Source organism: Anguilla anguilla, chromosome 10, assembly GCF_013347855.1.
Source record: "Anguilla anguilla isolate fAngAng1 chromosome 10, fAngAng1.pri, whole genome shotgun sequence".
Lineage (NCBI taxonomy): Eukaryota > Metazoa > Chordata > Actinopteri > Anguilliformes > Anguillidae > Anguilla > Anguilla anguilla.
This window is the reverse complement of record NC_049210.1, coordinates 34,039,862-34,055,791: the sequence shown is the minus strand read 5'-3', so window position 1 is coordinate 34,055,791 and position 15,930 is coordinate 34,039,862. Positions and strand designations below refer to the sequence as shown.

General features: G+C 44.1%; 1 protein-coding gene across 4 annotated transcripts in view; it reads right to left on the bottom strand.

Moving 5' to 3' along the window:
* Positions 1-15,930, bottom strand: part of rasa1a (RAS p21 protein activator (GTPase activating protein) 1a) — a 42,300-nt gene that overhangs the window by 13,481 nt on the left and 12,889 nt on the right. For 3 of the 4 annotated variants that reach the window (XM_035378779.1, XM_035378781.1, XM_035378782.1), the window contains exons 2-15: positions 12,362-12,514; positions 10,145-10,280; positions 8,734-8,804; positions 8,035-8,152; positions 7,432-7,463; positions 5,836-5,888; positions 4,180-4,330; positions 3,706-3,784; positions 3,361-3,484; positions 2,849-3,005; positions 2,364-2,451; positions 2,070-2,150; positions 1,067-1,224; positions 829-905 (exon numbers count right to left, since the gene is read on the bottom strand). In XM_035378779.1, coding sequence (XP_035234670.1) covers positions 829-905; positions 1,067-1,224; positions 2,070-2,150; positions 2,364-2,451; positions 2,849-3,005; positions 3,361-3,484; positions 3,706-3,784; positions 4,180-4,330; positions 5,836-5,888; positions 7,432-7,463; positions 8,035-8,152; positions 8,734-8,804; positions 10,145-10,280; positions 12,362-12,514 — 1,478 coding nt within the window. The remainder of the gene's footprint in view (positions 1-828; positions 906-1,066; positions 1,225-2,069; positions 2,151-2,363; positions 2,452-2,848; positions 3,006-3,360; positions 3,485-3,705; positions 3,785-4,179; positions 4,331-5,835; positions 5,889-7,431; positions 7,464-8,034; positions 8,153-8,733; positions 8,805-10,144; positions 10,281-12,361; positions 12,515-15,930) is intronic. The other variant, XM_035378780.1, reaches the window with a different exon arrangement.

Sequence of the window (15,930 nt, the reverse complement as noted above, 5' to 3'; positions counted from 1 at the left end):
GCGACGCATAACCAATGTGAAGAGGACACACCTTTCACACAAACACACACACCTCAAAGAGGACACGCACATCAAACACCAAACTGAAGAGGCCACACACACACACACACCGTGAGAACAGGGAGACACAACATATAACCAATGTAAAGAGGACACACAAACACACCTCAAAGAGGACACGGACATCAAACACCACATTGAAGAGGTCTCTCTCTCACACACACACACACACATGCACACACACAACCCACTTGGAGAAATCTCAAACTTTGCCTTCCCACACACTGTACTCCTGGTACAGTGTGTGGGTTTTTCTTATTTTTAGCAATAACGAACTTAATTATTTGTGGGTGGGAATAGCTTCTTTATGCAAGATAAAAAGCAGTGTGGCTGTTATGGCAGATTAAGTCTGAGCAGATTAAGTGTAAATGCTAGAACCACTGCAAACTCCAGAGAAACCTGGTCATAGATGCAACTCACTGAACTGCACTTAGGAATGTATCACAGTATGGCAGTGTATATTCAATAAATTGTTTTTAACAAATGAATAACAGGTAAGATAAAAATAAAACACAAATGTTAATATAAATGCTCACTTTTTATCTAAAATATGTATTCCTAAAACCTTCACTGAGTCCGCGCAACACCTGCATTCATGTGAAATTACATCTTTATAAATCATCTTTTTTTGAAGTACAACATGGCAAACATTAAGTGAAATAGTGTAATGGTGTAATTTCCCTTCTACCTGCTGAGAAAAATCTCCTGCACGTGATTTATAAAGAAGTAATGCCGTGGTAATAAAGGTGTTACAAACACGTCACTCACAGATATCGCTTTCTTTGCTCTTCTTTGTCTTGTTGCTCAAGCTGATCTCAAACCTGTTGATATCACTTGACAGATCACTGGGAAAAGGGGGAAAAAATATCACGTTGAAAAAAAACCCATTTTGCAATAATATAAGATTCAAAATGGACGAACCAAAACGCTGACCTATATACATATCGAGTTAATTGAGCTGAGCATGGCATAAAACAAAAATAGTAGAACAGGCAAGGAAACTCACTCAAAGATGAACTTTTCTGTGAACACAGGGTTCTGTCCCTCTCGAGGGTGTGTCTTTGCTACCTGCACGCTGTTCAGGTAGATGTTGCAGTAGGGGTAGCTAAAATGTTTGACCGGGAGCTTGTGGGCCTCCTCCACGTACAGGAGTAAACTGCTAACCTGCCAAACAGGCACAGAAGACATAAACAGGAAAATGAACAAGGCCTCACGGTCTCTCCATTGTCTCTCAAGTTCACACTTAGTATGGCTGTGAAATAGAGAGAGACGAGCAGTAGTAACGAGTCCTGTTAGAAACAGGAAGCAACTACCAAAGTTGACTCCCGTTCCTATGCAAACAAGCTCGGTTTGGTTACGCGGGTATGGACGGGAGCGGCAGTTAGCAAACCGGTCGCAGATGCACAGTGATTTACTGCGCAACACCCCCGACTTCCTTTGACTCTCTGAAACTAGACTGAATATAGAACACGCCACAGCGACGTCGAGCACTATTAGTAAATGAAGCTTTAATCGACGTTGCTGAATTCGCTGCCAGATCAGACATGGACACAGACGTCTTCTCTAGGCAGAGATGAACTAAAATTGGTTGGCTGCATCCATGTTTGTTGACAGATATTTGTGAAATTTTAAATGGGAGACTTAGATTCCGAAGAAAAGACTGTGCCATAAATGCAGGAGTCCTGTTGCTTGATGTTCATCCATTTAAGAGGTCTCGTTCATCTATATTTGCGCAGGCGTGAATACGAGCAAATACAGTTAATAACTTTGCTTGTCAAGCCTGATGCAAGTATTTCATTTAACTACTCAGTACATCCGCATGCTTCTTATTACACGTATCAGGAGAACAATTTTTAAAAATAAAATCAAATAGTAAATGAGAAAACTGAAGATTTTTTGCTTCACATATTGTTTCCACAGAAGCACCCGGGGACAGTTGGAGCCTGCTCTATTCAAATTTGACACAAATTTGACTAACTGCGGCAGGCTTTCCAACGGCCTTAACGTACCTGCCGAAGTCTCTTGTTTGTGGTTGGCGGCGTCGGCTTCCTCAGATTGCTGCAGAACGTTTGCAGGCATTTCATCCAGTCCTGCGGGACACCATAGATAACTCCGTTACCTGAATGTTACCCTGGCCATCTGAGGATTTTGTTAAGGGGGATCGTGCCTGGGTTTAAATGAGTGCATAATCACATACGGAGGAAAGTGGCACTGGCAGTAATTTCAAAACTTAATCCAATCGGTGGGAAATGAGTATAAGCTTAATCCGTTTTGCAGAAAGTAGACATGGTAGGTGCGCAAACCTGGGCCTGTTCAGGCGTCTCTCCTGCGAAGTAGAAAATGTACTGCTCTTCACTGAAGTGCTGCACCACAATCTGGAAACAGTTTGGCCTGCGAACAGACAAACGAAATATTCACTCCTCATCCGGCTGCGGGGTGAACCGCTGACTCCGTCCTGACTCGGACATCCCCCATCTTTGAAGTTAACCGTCCCAATATCTTCATATCAGTAGGTTTTTCAACTTGGGGAATAAAGCGAGTTCCACTGAAGAAAAAAAGATCCATAATCTATACTCCATGTCATGAACAGTATAATAACAGTAACGACACCACCACCAACAATAATAATATAAAATAGTAAATGCACACAGGAGACAAATAAGACAGAAATGAGGATTGCTTCAATGAGATGGAACAGCCTCTGTCTGTCTGTCTGTCAGATTGTAAGAAAGAAAAGAAGAAAGAAAGAAAAAGAAAGAAAGAAGAAGACCTGGCCGGAGCTGCCCACCTGCCAAACAGACTGTCGTGTACGCCGTACACCAAGCAGACGCTCAGGTCTATCAAACCCTTGGGCTTGGTGGCGCGCTTCTCGCTCTCGAAGTAGATGAGCTGCGCGTCGTTCCCTTCCAGGATGAAGTAAAGGCTCTTCCATCGCTTCCCTTTGCCTGGGAGAGCATGGAAAGGCGTCACCGCGCGCCTCGTGTCTCTACACGCGATACACAACCCCGATCCCGGAGTGCCAGAGATGGTCCTGGTTTTTGCTTCATCCAACCCTGTAGCTATATAGCTGGAGGATTCATTTTAACGAATCGTGTTTAATGAACGCATGTGACCGTTCGGAATATTAAGGCTCAGACATTTAATCATTCGTCAAAGTCATGCGATCAAGCTCGGATTGAACAAAAACCAGAAACGCCACTGGCACTTCAGGACGAGGGTTGGCTACCCCTGGTCTACACACTGCAGGGTGCTTGTCAAGACCAGGTGCTTTAGTGATACGATACGTTCAACACAATTTACCTTTGTTAAATAGGAGATAGCCCTTCTTGACAATATTTTTGTAGAATGCATCTTTTGTCTTCCGTCGTATAGTGTTGTAAATTTCTTTGCCGTCTACCAAATCGGTGATGACTTGTTCCTGCTGCTAAGAAATGTAAAAACACACAATTACTACCGCTAATATACTGTATGCTCAAAAAGATATGAATTACACACGCACGCACACACACACACGTGCACACACATGTTCTGGGGAAATGTAACACACAGGTTCACAGTAACGTAACAACCAAATCTGCTTGAAAATGAATATCCTAACCATTTAAACAGGATTACACTCTTTGAATCTGCCATGTTACACCCTACCTGGATCGATACTGCGTCTTTTAGGGTGTAACCCTCCACAATCTGCTCCGTTTTGTAATGGTCGATTATGTCATCAACACTGTGGATCAAAAGACAGAAGACCTTTGGTAAGACCACGGGTGAATTCAGTTTTTCTGGGTTTATTCAAACAACATTCCAGTCCCACTTGATCCTGCTGTACTTTCTCCTCAAGAAGTCCTCATTTTGTACAAAACTCACACAAATTCCAAAAAAAAACTATTACACAAATGAAAGGCCTACAGCCAAATCATTACTCTCAATGTTATGTATAGAGATGTAATTTAACAGTGACATATTTTAACACTGAACCCTTTTGAAAGGAAACCATTTTAAAGAACTAAATTAGTGACATCACATCATATGCCAAAAGGCATACAAGGTAAACACTAATATCACACACATTGGAGAGACAGGAAGCTGGTAGTATGTTACTCTAATGCTGAACTCATTTACCTGTTGTAGTACCTGCCACCCATCATGTACTGGTTGTTGGGGGTGGGGCATATTTTGAACCTTTGGATGTTCTCATTGGTGCGGAAAAACAGGGAGTAGTCCCCGGGGGTGTTGTCCGAGGGCCTAACCAGGAAGCTGCATACCTGACCGACTAAGTTAAAATACAGAAACAACGTGGTCATAGGTTACACACATAGCACAAAGAAACACAGACGAGAACGTCACAAAAGGGTAAACACACGCACACACTCCCAAGCGAATCTTATGACCAGGTAATATAGGCAACTGCCTGGGGCTCTGAGTATTTGGGGGGGGGGGGGGGGGGGGGGGGGGGGAGCTTTGGGTTACATGATAATAGTGAAAGTGGGTCAGAAAGGCCTCATGGGTATTATGGGCCTCATGGGAATTTTTTCCTAGGGCTACCCAGTCTCCAGAATCGTCTCTGCGTGTGCACACACACGCACGCGATCGCACACACTCACACGCGCATGCACACACATGTAATAGCACGCAGACGGCTCATGCTTAAGAAGTCAATGCTTAATATAGCAGTTAAAAATGAAAACATGACCACATAGAAGGCTTGGATAAACACACGGGTGAAGGTCCTTTTCCTTTTCTGCTCCTAGACTGTGGGACAGCCTGCCTCTGCAGAGCGCAAAGGCACCAGCAGCTAGTCCTTCATACGTCAACTGAAAAAAACATCTTTTTACATTTGCTTTTAGTTGATTTTTCTGCTTTTATTCTAATTTCATCTTCAACCTTGTTTTTATTTGTTTAATCCTGCTTTTTAATTTATTTCTGATCCTTTTAGTATTTTGAGTGTTTTAAGCTTCTTTCCATCTAAATTTCTATTTTTTTTCACCATTGAATGGGCCTCATTCACGAAACACGTGTACGATCACATTCCATCGTAAACCGTGTGTAAGAATGTTTCCAGGAACATTTCGGATAAAATTTACAAACAGCCGGCATACATCATCTCATGCACTTGGCATATGCACAAAAACAAAGGTCTGCACGAGCCATGAATCCCGTACTGGTTTTTCGTAGGAACATAAGAATATATACATAAGAAGTAAGAATAATTGAAGAAAAGTTTTGTGAATGAGGCCAAATCTTTGCATTTCTTATGTTTTCTCTGAAGCACATTGGGCACCGTGTTGGCACCGTGCCAGATACACTAGTCTAAAAGATCAAAACAAAGCTTGGAGGAAGAAAAAAAAAAAAAAAACTCCCCTTGATTCGTCAAACAGTGCACATGCAGAAAAGGTCAAATGATTCATCCTCTAATGTAATCTCCTCTGAAAAGGGCACCATTCACTTTTTTCTTTGTATTATTTTTTCCAATGAATCAGTACTGGTCCGTGTTATTTTTGACACATTGCCAACACATTACTGCAGCGATGTTTTTCTCCAATATGTTTTACCTTCCTTGACCTCTCCAGAAACCCCGGATTACTTATGTAAATATTCAATACCTAATCTTTCATTTCAAGTGCATTACCATTCTGAAAAAGGACACCTCCTTGTTTCCACCCAGAATCGGTAAACAACAGTTGTCGGCTAATAATGCTAAGTGTGAACTTATAGGCTCTGTCCCTTGGTGTCTTCCTCTGTTCTCATTGGACCTGAGCGGGTGTAGATGGGCGGTACCTGTCATCAGCAGGTTGTAAGCCTCCTGCTTGTTGATCTTCCCATGATACCAGCTGGAGACAGAGATGGAGAAGGAGATGCAGCTGTTAGAGGGAGCGGGCAGGACATAGGGGCTGGCATGTGTCACGTCTCCTGATTAGCCAATGGCATTCACTCACTGGCTCAGAAAACCCTCTCTCTCAGAAGACTGAGGCTAAACTGCGTTTCCCCATCAACAGAGAGAAAAAATGACATAAAAAAGGCCAATCTCCTGCCCAGGAAGTACTGTTGCACTGCATCGTTATGATTGGACCTGATGGGGCGTGCATTTTAAAGATTCAAAATGAGCAAGGCAGGGTAGTGGGGGGTTTAATATGGATATGCATTCATATTAAACGTCAGAGTTGAATATGAAACGTTCAGGAGAATGCGTATGTGGCAAAATGTTAGCCTGCACCAGCTGACAACGCTTTATGTCTCTGGGTCAACAGTTATATAGCAAATGGCACTGAGGCAAAGAGACAGCGTTTCACAGCAGTTACAGTGAAGCTCAAACATCTGTTCTCAATCAAACTCACATTGCTTTGTTTATTCTTTTTTTTTAACTGAATTCCTTTTGATGCTTTTGCGATACATTTATGCTTTCGTTTTTATTCAATTGTGAAATCTTGATTTAATTTTCCTCTGCTTTGAAGTACAGACATTGTCTAATGTCTCTGAATCACTAAAACTGTCCTTGTCTCACCTTTGTTGCGACTTAGCTACATGTGCAAACAATGACTTTTTTTCTTTGCATTTGTTTTTCATGTGTATGTGCATGTGCGCATGTGTGCATGTATGCGTGTGCGTGCACGTATGTGTGTGTGTGTGTGTGTGTGTGTGTGTATGTGTGGTCTAATTGTGCCAGGCTGCTTGTATGCGTATGGGTTCATCTCTCCCTGTGTGTGTCAATGCTTGCATATGTATGAATTACTGTACCCCTGTGTTTGTAATGTGCGTGTGTGTGTGCCACTTTGTCATCTTGGCACAACAGTAAATAAGGGAGTTTCATTGCTAACCTGTCTAATTGTGTAACCGCATTACAGTGCTTGACTCCCGTGTACACATTCCCAGGCACACACATATAGCCAGGAGAGCTAGTAAAGTGAAATCAGTATGCCCATGGGAGACTGAATTAGTCATGAACCTATGAATTACATTTAAAGAACTTATTTGTTCAATTTTGCCTTCTGCAAACAAGGGGCCTAAAGGAATACTGGATAATAAAACTTCTCAGATCCCACCACAAACAAATACTCCCTTTCCAATAATGTTGCTTCTTGCTGACAATTCTTCATTCATTATGCATTGTTTCATTAGAAATTAATCAGCTATTCATAATTAAATATTTGTACTGATGCGCTGCATTGAGCTAATCTGGAAGGGAAACGTACCCTTGGGCTAAGCCAAAAAAATACACTGTCAGCACTAGCTTTCTTGCATCCAATTATTTTTGCAACCACAAAAATGAAAACCAGTCTCACCGCTTAGCATTCAATAGCTCAGTAGATTCCTTAACAGGGTGCAATGAAATCAGATGTAAACTAACAGTGGGGGAAATACCCACAGAATACTTACACTTTGCCCTCATGTGGATCCTCCTCTCGTCCCTGAAAAGAGTTTGAACAACATTAACCCTTAAGGAGCAAGACCACAAATATGTAATTAGAATGTTCTTAACTGAACGCTCTAGTGCTGATGTAACAATCACAAGTGGTAATTGAAAGCAATGGAGTTCTAGAACACTTATAATTTTGAAGGAAAAAAAAAAACAATCCAGAAGACCTACTCTTAAAAGGGTTAGGGCAAAACAGATAGCGTTTCTCAGGTGACCAAATATGAATTCACACCAAATATGCAGCCTACAACAGCCAAACAGCTGAAAAACAGGGTCTGGTTTTTACTACCATTTTCACCTGTGAAAACCAGTAAAAGACGTTCGGCCCACCAAGAATTGCATAGTGGGCTGATCTGAGTTTGAGACTGCAAGTATGGACTAGACGTTGACCAGGGTATGTTAGAAATGATGTGACCAAGTTTGAGAGAACAGGCAGAAGGTCACACGGGATGGTATGGAAGACACTTGGTTGACCATCATGGAACGTGACTTGATCACACGCCACATTTTAATGCCCAGCGAATAAGAGTGGAAGGCACGTGAGCGGCGATGCGTGTACTCACCACCTCCTCCACCAGGTCCTCCACGATGAGGCCCTGCTCCTCCGTGCGGACGTTGGAGACCCACATCCAGCCGTCCTCCAGTTCATTGTGAACGATAAACATGTCCCCTTTGAGGAAACTGGCGGGGACGGAGAGGGGAGCGACGAGTGTTAGCGTTAAATTAACAACACGTGCGTGCAGAACTGAGATTTGGATATCTGTGAGCCGGTGAAATAAATAATTTGAGAGGCCGTGCGGAGCGCGTGTCATCGGGTTCACGGGCCACTTGGCAGCCTGTTTTCATCACTTCCTGCAAGACCGCGATTCTGACTCAAGGTGGCTCCTGCAGGCTGAGGCCTAGCCGGCGCATGCTTCAGCAGGTTCATACAGATAAGCAGCAGGAACCCGCATGAAGCAGAGCCGGCCTTTCACTTCACAACACACACCGCATCTTAGAATACACCGGACATTTCTGGGTTTGTATACGCACATGTTCATGTGTATGTGCAGTGTGCGTGTAAATGTATGTATGTGCGTATGTGTGTGTTTATGCGTGCACAGAGAACTTCAGACTGACATCGCTGACACGAGCTCCAGACTGCTTAACAAAGTGTAACTGATTTATCTCTTAGTCCAGGCGTTATATTGAGGCAAGGAAAAGCCTGAAGACCGATACAAGGATGTCCTCTAACAGACAAAGGTGCGCGGCCCTGCACCCACCTGATCTCATCCGTATCTGGCACTTTGGTGTACGGGAGAATGGCTCTCACCCTCCTCCTGTCCTCCACGGGCTGCAGACATACAGAGCCTTTCACTCAATGTGTCATCAACCAATCAGCATGCTAAAATAGCAGCAATAATAATAATAATAATAATAATAATAATAATTCAGAAGTACAATCGAAAATACTATTATTCTCCACACCTGTCCAAAATGCTACTATAATAATAATAATAATAATAATAATAATAACAATAATAATAATAATAATAACAACAATATTCTTATTATTATTACTATTAGTAGTAGTAGTAGTAGAAAGCTGCATTCAGACAGCAGCCTGGTTCCAGCACAGCTCAGTTTGTGTTTTATGGTCTGTGCTCCAGGCCAGATCCACTGCTGCCATGCACACATTATTCTGATTCTTATTCTGTGCAATTAGTGCTGGCGTTGGACAAATTAAAATGTTTGAGTAGGCTAGTTGTCGTGGCTTGAACAAAATATTTTAAAGTGCCAGTACTTCTTTCCTTGAGTGGAGTGGTCTCAGGCTGCTTGTACAATCTGAAATAGTTCCAACTGAAAATAATATTAAACATGATTTATGGAAGAATAATGGGGTAATATACACACGTACGACCTCTGGAGATAAGTACTGTACCAGCTATTGCAAAGCCAGCAAGAAACTTCAGTAAATACCCTTCATGGCACAAAAAAGCCATCTGGGTCAATCAAAAGCATACAGTAAAGTTGAAGAAATATCAAATAATACTAATAATTAAATAAACAGAAAATAAACCTCCCTTTAAGAGCATAGTGAACCCTGCCACACTGGCCCAGCAGACACCCCACACACCCCTCTGGGTACTGGCATCCCAGTTTGGGAACTAAGCTTTAACCCCCCCCACAACACAGCTGATCTCCCTCTGCCCCCACAGCACAGTGCAATATCTTATTACCCCAAAACCTGTACAGGACAGGGCAAGTCCTGGTCTTTCATCTCCACCGAGAGAAGGACGGACTTAGTGCAGGAAACGCAAACAATGCCCTGATGTCACCTACAGCTATAATTATGAATGGGTACTAGCTAACACAGGGTGTCCTGAAGTGACCTATAGTTATTAATAGAAAATATCCAAGACAGGTTTCCCGGAATGACCTTTAATTATTAATAGGGAATAATCAACACAAGTTTCCCAAGCATGACCCATGGTTATTAATGGAGAACAGCCAAGACACATTCCCCAGGAATGACCTATGGTTATTACCAGAGAATTGTCAAGACTTGGTTTCCTGGACTGACACATACTTATTAACAGAGAGAACGGTGAAGACGAGATGCTTTGGCGTCAGCTCCGGTAATTGGGGCGGCTTTGTCCTCAAGCGCCCCCTCTCGTTCTCTTTCTCGCTCACCTCAGGTGGAGCCACAGGTGACAGCAGCTTCTCTCCCTTCAGCAGATAGGACACGTAGCTGTAGTAGCCAATCAGGTCCGACAGCGAGGAGAACCGCCTCCCGCCGATGTAATAGTCACCGCACATGGCGATTATCCTGCGGACAGAAGCACAAACTCCCGCTAGCAACGCACACGCCGCCCGCATGCGTTAAACAAACAATAAAAAAAATACACTTTCTCACACTAGCGGAGGTTTAACTGAGTGAGGATGTGACTGCAGTTGAAATAGGGAGTTTATCGGAAATAAGACAGGCCTCTTTTGATGCGGTCTGTTCCGGGAAAAGATACTTTGCACTAAATATTTCATTCCTGGGCTGTCTGTGGAAAAGGGATTGGGAACAGTCTCTACTTAATACCGCTCAAACAAAAGTCAAATATTTTCACGTATTATACGGAATAATGAAAGGCAGAAAATTTTTTTTTTTAAATTTAAAATCACACAGCTGTGCGAGTCATCGGCTACTGTGAAAGTGTGGGTGTGCTGGGGAACAGTCTATTTCAGAAGAGTGCCAAAATCGAGTAATGAAATGTGTAAAGATTTCCCGCTCTGGTAAAATGAGAGCAAAAGTGAGTGGCCAAGGTGTTGGGAGTGCCTTATCATCTGTAGAGCAGCCGCTAAGGCACTAATGACAGGGATGACTAATCAGGTGCCCACAGCTCTGGGTTCGACCAAGCCTGTTATGGACCTTGCCATTAGGGAGTAAAACACAGAAACGGCTGTTCCAGTGGCGTGCATCTGTGCCGAATCGCCAGAGCAGACACCCCTCCCCACTTTCGGGTGACTGAAGGGGTCCGATGCGGGTTTAGCCGAAAAAACGCGCGTGGGCGGGACAGCGTCCTGTCTGCCAGCGCTCAGACGCCGCCGCTAACAATAGCCCTTCTGTCTTCTTCTGTGGTTTTCTTTTTTCAGCCATCCCACGCCTGGACCTACGCCTTGTGTCTGAGCCAAAACCAACTCTTCCTCTCTCTCACTCGCTCGCTCAGTGGGCAAACAATGAATCAGTTTGCACCCACTTGTTTTGGACAAGGGTACTACTCATACAGAAGATTTTGAACACAAAAAAGGTCGAAAAACATTATTTCGCCTGTTGTTGCATTCCCAAGGACCATGTCCTGTGTGTTGACTAAATTCTGGTATTTGTGCTTTGGCTTTTATTTTGAATGTGTGTAACCGAGGAGACAGCAGGTCGTTGTCTCTTGCTCACAAGCCAGAAATTCTGGGATGTGAATCCAGGCCACATGAGGTCAACGTCACATCGCCTGATCCAATCTCATCTACTGATATCGGTGAATGACTAAAGAGAACATGTTCATCCCCAGTAGTGCTGTGTGCAGACCCTTAAAGGCTAGGGGAGGCCCGGGACATGTGAATAGATACTACCTAGGGGCTTTTAAAACCAGACTACACATTATTAAAAGCAGAACACATCCAAAGGGGATCGAACAGTAAAACGGGCTCAAACCTATAGGGAAGGCTCAGCAGTACAGTCACACGTAGCAAGTCAGAGCCCAGGCTATGCTATCAGCCTGTTCAAGCTAAACCAGAGGTGAGCAATGAAGGCCATGTCAATTTCCAGACTTCATGCCAAATCACACCATCTAACATTTTAGCTACATATCTTGATAAGCATGAGTGACCGCCAAAGACTGTTCTTGTGTCTCTGTATGAAATTCTTTACTGTGATCTAATCTACGAGTGACCCAGTGTAAGTGTATTCAGCCAATTAGCTCATTTAGCCAGCGTAATTGGTGGAGACAAAAACCCGCGTACACACCGGCCCTCCAGGACCGGAACTGTCCACCTCTGGGCTAGACGCCATGTCTTCCTGTCAGTGGTAGGATAAACTTACACTGGTCAGGGTTCCTTGGCTTACTGCATATGGGACCAGTCATCTCCTCTAATGGGCGCTAGTTTTACTGTAACACTGTGTGCCATCCCTGTAGGGCCCCACAAGTGAGGGAATTAGAAGAGCACGCACACTTCAACTGCAGTGTTTCATGCGGGTGGATGCAATCGACTCCAATTTTAAGAAAAAAAAACCTTTCAACCTCTAGTGTTTGCTCACTGTAGCGATGAGTAGCAATGGCAGTTTGTGATAGCATTTAACCCGGTAAGCAGACACCACTGCAGCTAGAGATAGGCAAATTAACGCACCCTAGCGTGGACGACGCTCACCTGAAGTGGTTGACCACGTTGGTCATGCTGAGGAAGGACAGGACGAAGGAGCCGGGCCGGCGGTCGCTCTCCCTGATGAGGTAACTTCCTGCCGCCCTGGCCTGGCGCAGACGCTCCTCCGCGATGGTCCGGTCCAGCTTCCCATGATACCACCTGCGGGACGGCACGGCCAAATGATCATCTCACCTGTGCATGTAGTCAGGGCAACCAGGTGCTCGTGCAGGAAATATTCTATCACTACTTTACCAGAGGAAGGTATTCCCCCACAGATAACCTGGTAAGGTTCATACAGCAATGGCCATGGGACAGCTAACCACACAACCCTCATCAAATAATGACTAAGTCGCTGATCTTTATTTCCGTTCCTGGCGGGCCACAGGATCTGTTGGTTTCTTATTTTGCCTTAACATGAGCAACCAATTCAGACCCAAGAAACAAGGTGAAGTGAGTTCACTGCTTTAATTGATCAATTAAGTGAGCTGGGGCCAGGAATAAAGATCTTTGGACTAAGTGATTCTTTCATCTTAGTGAAGGAAGTACGATGCTTCATGAACCATTTTTCTTGGCAAGGCTATCATGTTTTATCACTTGCTTCCTCAGTTTGTGTCACCAACACTTTCATTTATAATTAGATTGGTTTATACAAATCAGTGATTGACTGCACATGGTATTGCAGCCCTACCCATTAGGGGGGTCATGAAGCCTCACTTTCCCATTTATTAGTCACCAACATATTTCATCAACCGACTACAGCAAGGTTACGGGACTTTGAGTCAAGGCCGCAGTCTTCTGCTCAGTCACAGTTAGCCTAAATAGTGTGTGCCGCTTCAGACTGGTGCATCAATAGCAGCCTTCCTCCTCTAGCAGCAGCCATCTTGGTCTACCTCTCTTCTGCCTCAGCCAGGTCGGTCGGCCTTTCCGCAGACATTCATAAAACATTGTGCTGATGAAATATTACTCTCATACGCTTCAGAAGCCAAAGGCGACACAATCCCTGGGAAGTGTATGGTGAAGTCGGGTCTCTCTTAACAGCAAAACTGTGTTCTTAATAAATCCTCCCTAGCCATTCTCAATAACTTTAACACAAAAGTTTAAAAATAAGAACACTGAAACTAAACACTGGCTAAAAACAGGAGAAAGTCCACAACCCAAAACAACAACCCCTGTCTCCAAACCCATTTATCAATCCAGATTTTTGCAGGAGACTAAAAAATTTAGTCTAGATTTCACTATGAAAGACTGTCCTGTCAAATTTGTCAAGCAACAAAACAAGAAATTTCTGTTTAAAATCAGAGCAGAATTTTTGAAGAGAACTGTCACTCTGGAACTTGGTTTGAGGTGAAGCAGAAAAGTTAAAAGCTTTCGCACAGAAGCTGAATCATTCAAAACTTCTTAAATTAACCAGGTTCTCTCATAATGGCAATTAAAATTTGAGAAGGCCCCAGAACCAGAACAAACTCTGATGTTCAGAGCTTTGATAAAGTGAATCTAAAAGTACGTTTTCAATGTGAGGGAGTAAGACTGGAGGAAGGAAGAGACACGTGCAGGGGACAGACGTGCATGGGTGTGAATGTGTGGGCGTACGCGTGTGTTGGAGGGGTGCGACACGTGTGTCTGCATGCTTGTGAGTGTGCGTGCGCTTGCGTGTGAAAGAGCGCGTGTTTATCTGTCTGCATTTACAGGTGCAAAGAACTCAGATGCAACCATGACCATTCTCCTGGCTAAGACATGTTAAGGGTTGAGTGGCCGTCACAGTTTTTCCATAACTTCAGTTTTTCTCTCTTTTCAGCCAGAAACTGTACTTCCTGACAGAAATCCCTTGTGACATCAGGTCTTGAACTGAAACACTTAATGGTGAGCCCTAAGCAAAGATTAGCCTTGCAGGAGGGTGACTTGAGGGGTGGCCAAGACTGGCATCAACTGCATTCACTACATACATGTCAGGCTCTCCATATTGTGCACAATGGGTCTGGTGCACTAAGATAAACAAACGGCGTTTCCACGGCAATAGGGGCTGAGCATTTTCTGATTCATGAGCATCATTTACAGGACCTTTCTTTCTGATGTTGCCGTGACTACCTGCATTGTCCGCGAAACTGCCTCTCATTTATATTTGCATGTCGTTAATTTGATTAATTAATAAAAAATTAAAAAAACGCATAAAAACACCACCTGCAACTGTGCTCTAAGTTGGGGGAGGTTTAGCTGCCATGGATCAGTATGAAGACATTGAAAAGGTACTGTAGCTGTGATTAATAGGCACTGTGGCTTATAATTACATGTGCACAAAGAGGTGTTTTTGTTTATCTTATGAACCATTGAGGCATAGGGTGTTCAACATGTAATTTGCAGTAACACAGCTATGGCACAGGTGTAAAAACAGAGTCTCTGGTGTAGTCCTATATATAGGCCCTATATCTCAAATAATGATGAGTTTTCTCTCAACACGCCCCCCCCCCACCCCTCCAAAATACAGTACTACGGTTAACCCTTTGCATCCCAGTGCAGAAATCCAAGCAATCCAACTTTAACAAGCTTTCATTGTTTTTAGGCTACCTGTACCATGAGAATAAGGCAACAATAAGCTGACCACTGTCCTGTCCATTTTGCAAGAAGCGTGGATGCTACCGCCATCTTGAATTAACGATGAGGAACGAGCTTATTAACCAGCGTAGAGGAATCCGTCACTGTCGGCTCAATCGGCAGAGGTGCGGGCTCCGTCAGACAGGCGGCCCGGCCAACAGAACTGCCACAGACCTCGTTACACATCGACGTTCGGCAAAGGGCTGCCATTTCGTGCCATCGAAAGGCGAACAACATCCTGCTCTCTGGGGGGGAGAGGTGCGATTTCGCTCAGAAGGAACGAAACCAGAACGATTTCCGAATTAATAATCGAGCGGCTGCCTGCGCGCGTTCATTTCGCAACGGCGCTTGACGACGGTCGCGTCTTTTCGCGCTCCGAGGTTTCACTTCCACAACGCGCGCCAGAAGGAAGGAGAAAAAAAAAACGGCCACACCATGTGAGCTGTCCACAAGCCTCTGCATTCCGAACCGCTGCTTATGACGTGCATATATCATCCATAACCTTTCAGCAAGTTATAACATTCATAGCAAGCCTGGAGTCGTGGAACATTTACCACAGTGCTATCTTATTTTTAAAGAGTGAAACTTGGCTCTCGTTAGCAATAGAGAGAGTTCATTCACAGAAAGAGCCTGAACTTGCTGATGTTACGCAATCTCTGCCTGCGGCCCGAAACATAGGCTACCTTGCGTAAGACGCTCTGAGCTACACAAAGGTGGTTTCACACTCTGCGGCGTTCTAAAATGTGTCACCTGAAATGCGCGCGCTGCAGTTTTAAGCCTCGGCAGCGAGCGGCATCATAGCAGGTAACAACAGGTTGAAGGCGTCTTCTTCGATTTGTGCTGTTTTCACAAGTGGACAAGAGGACTCAGGTTTATTACACCCACGCGGACATAACGACGCACGTTGAATATGCACAGCCAGTGCGTCGGCCAGCTGTTGTCACTTGCGTTCGCCTACTTGGGTAGGGTATGTCTCTGGCCTCACC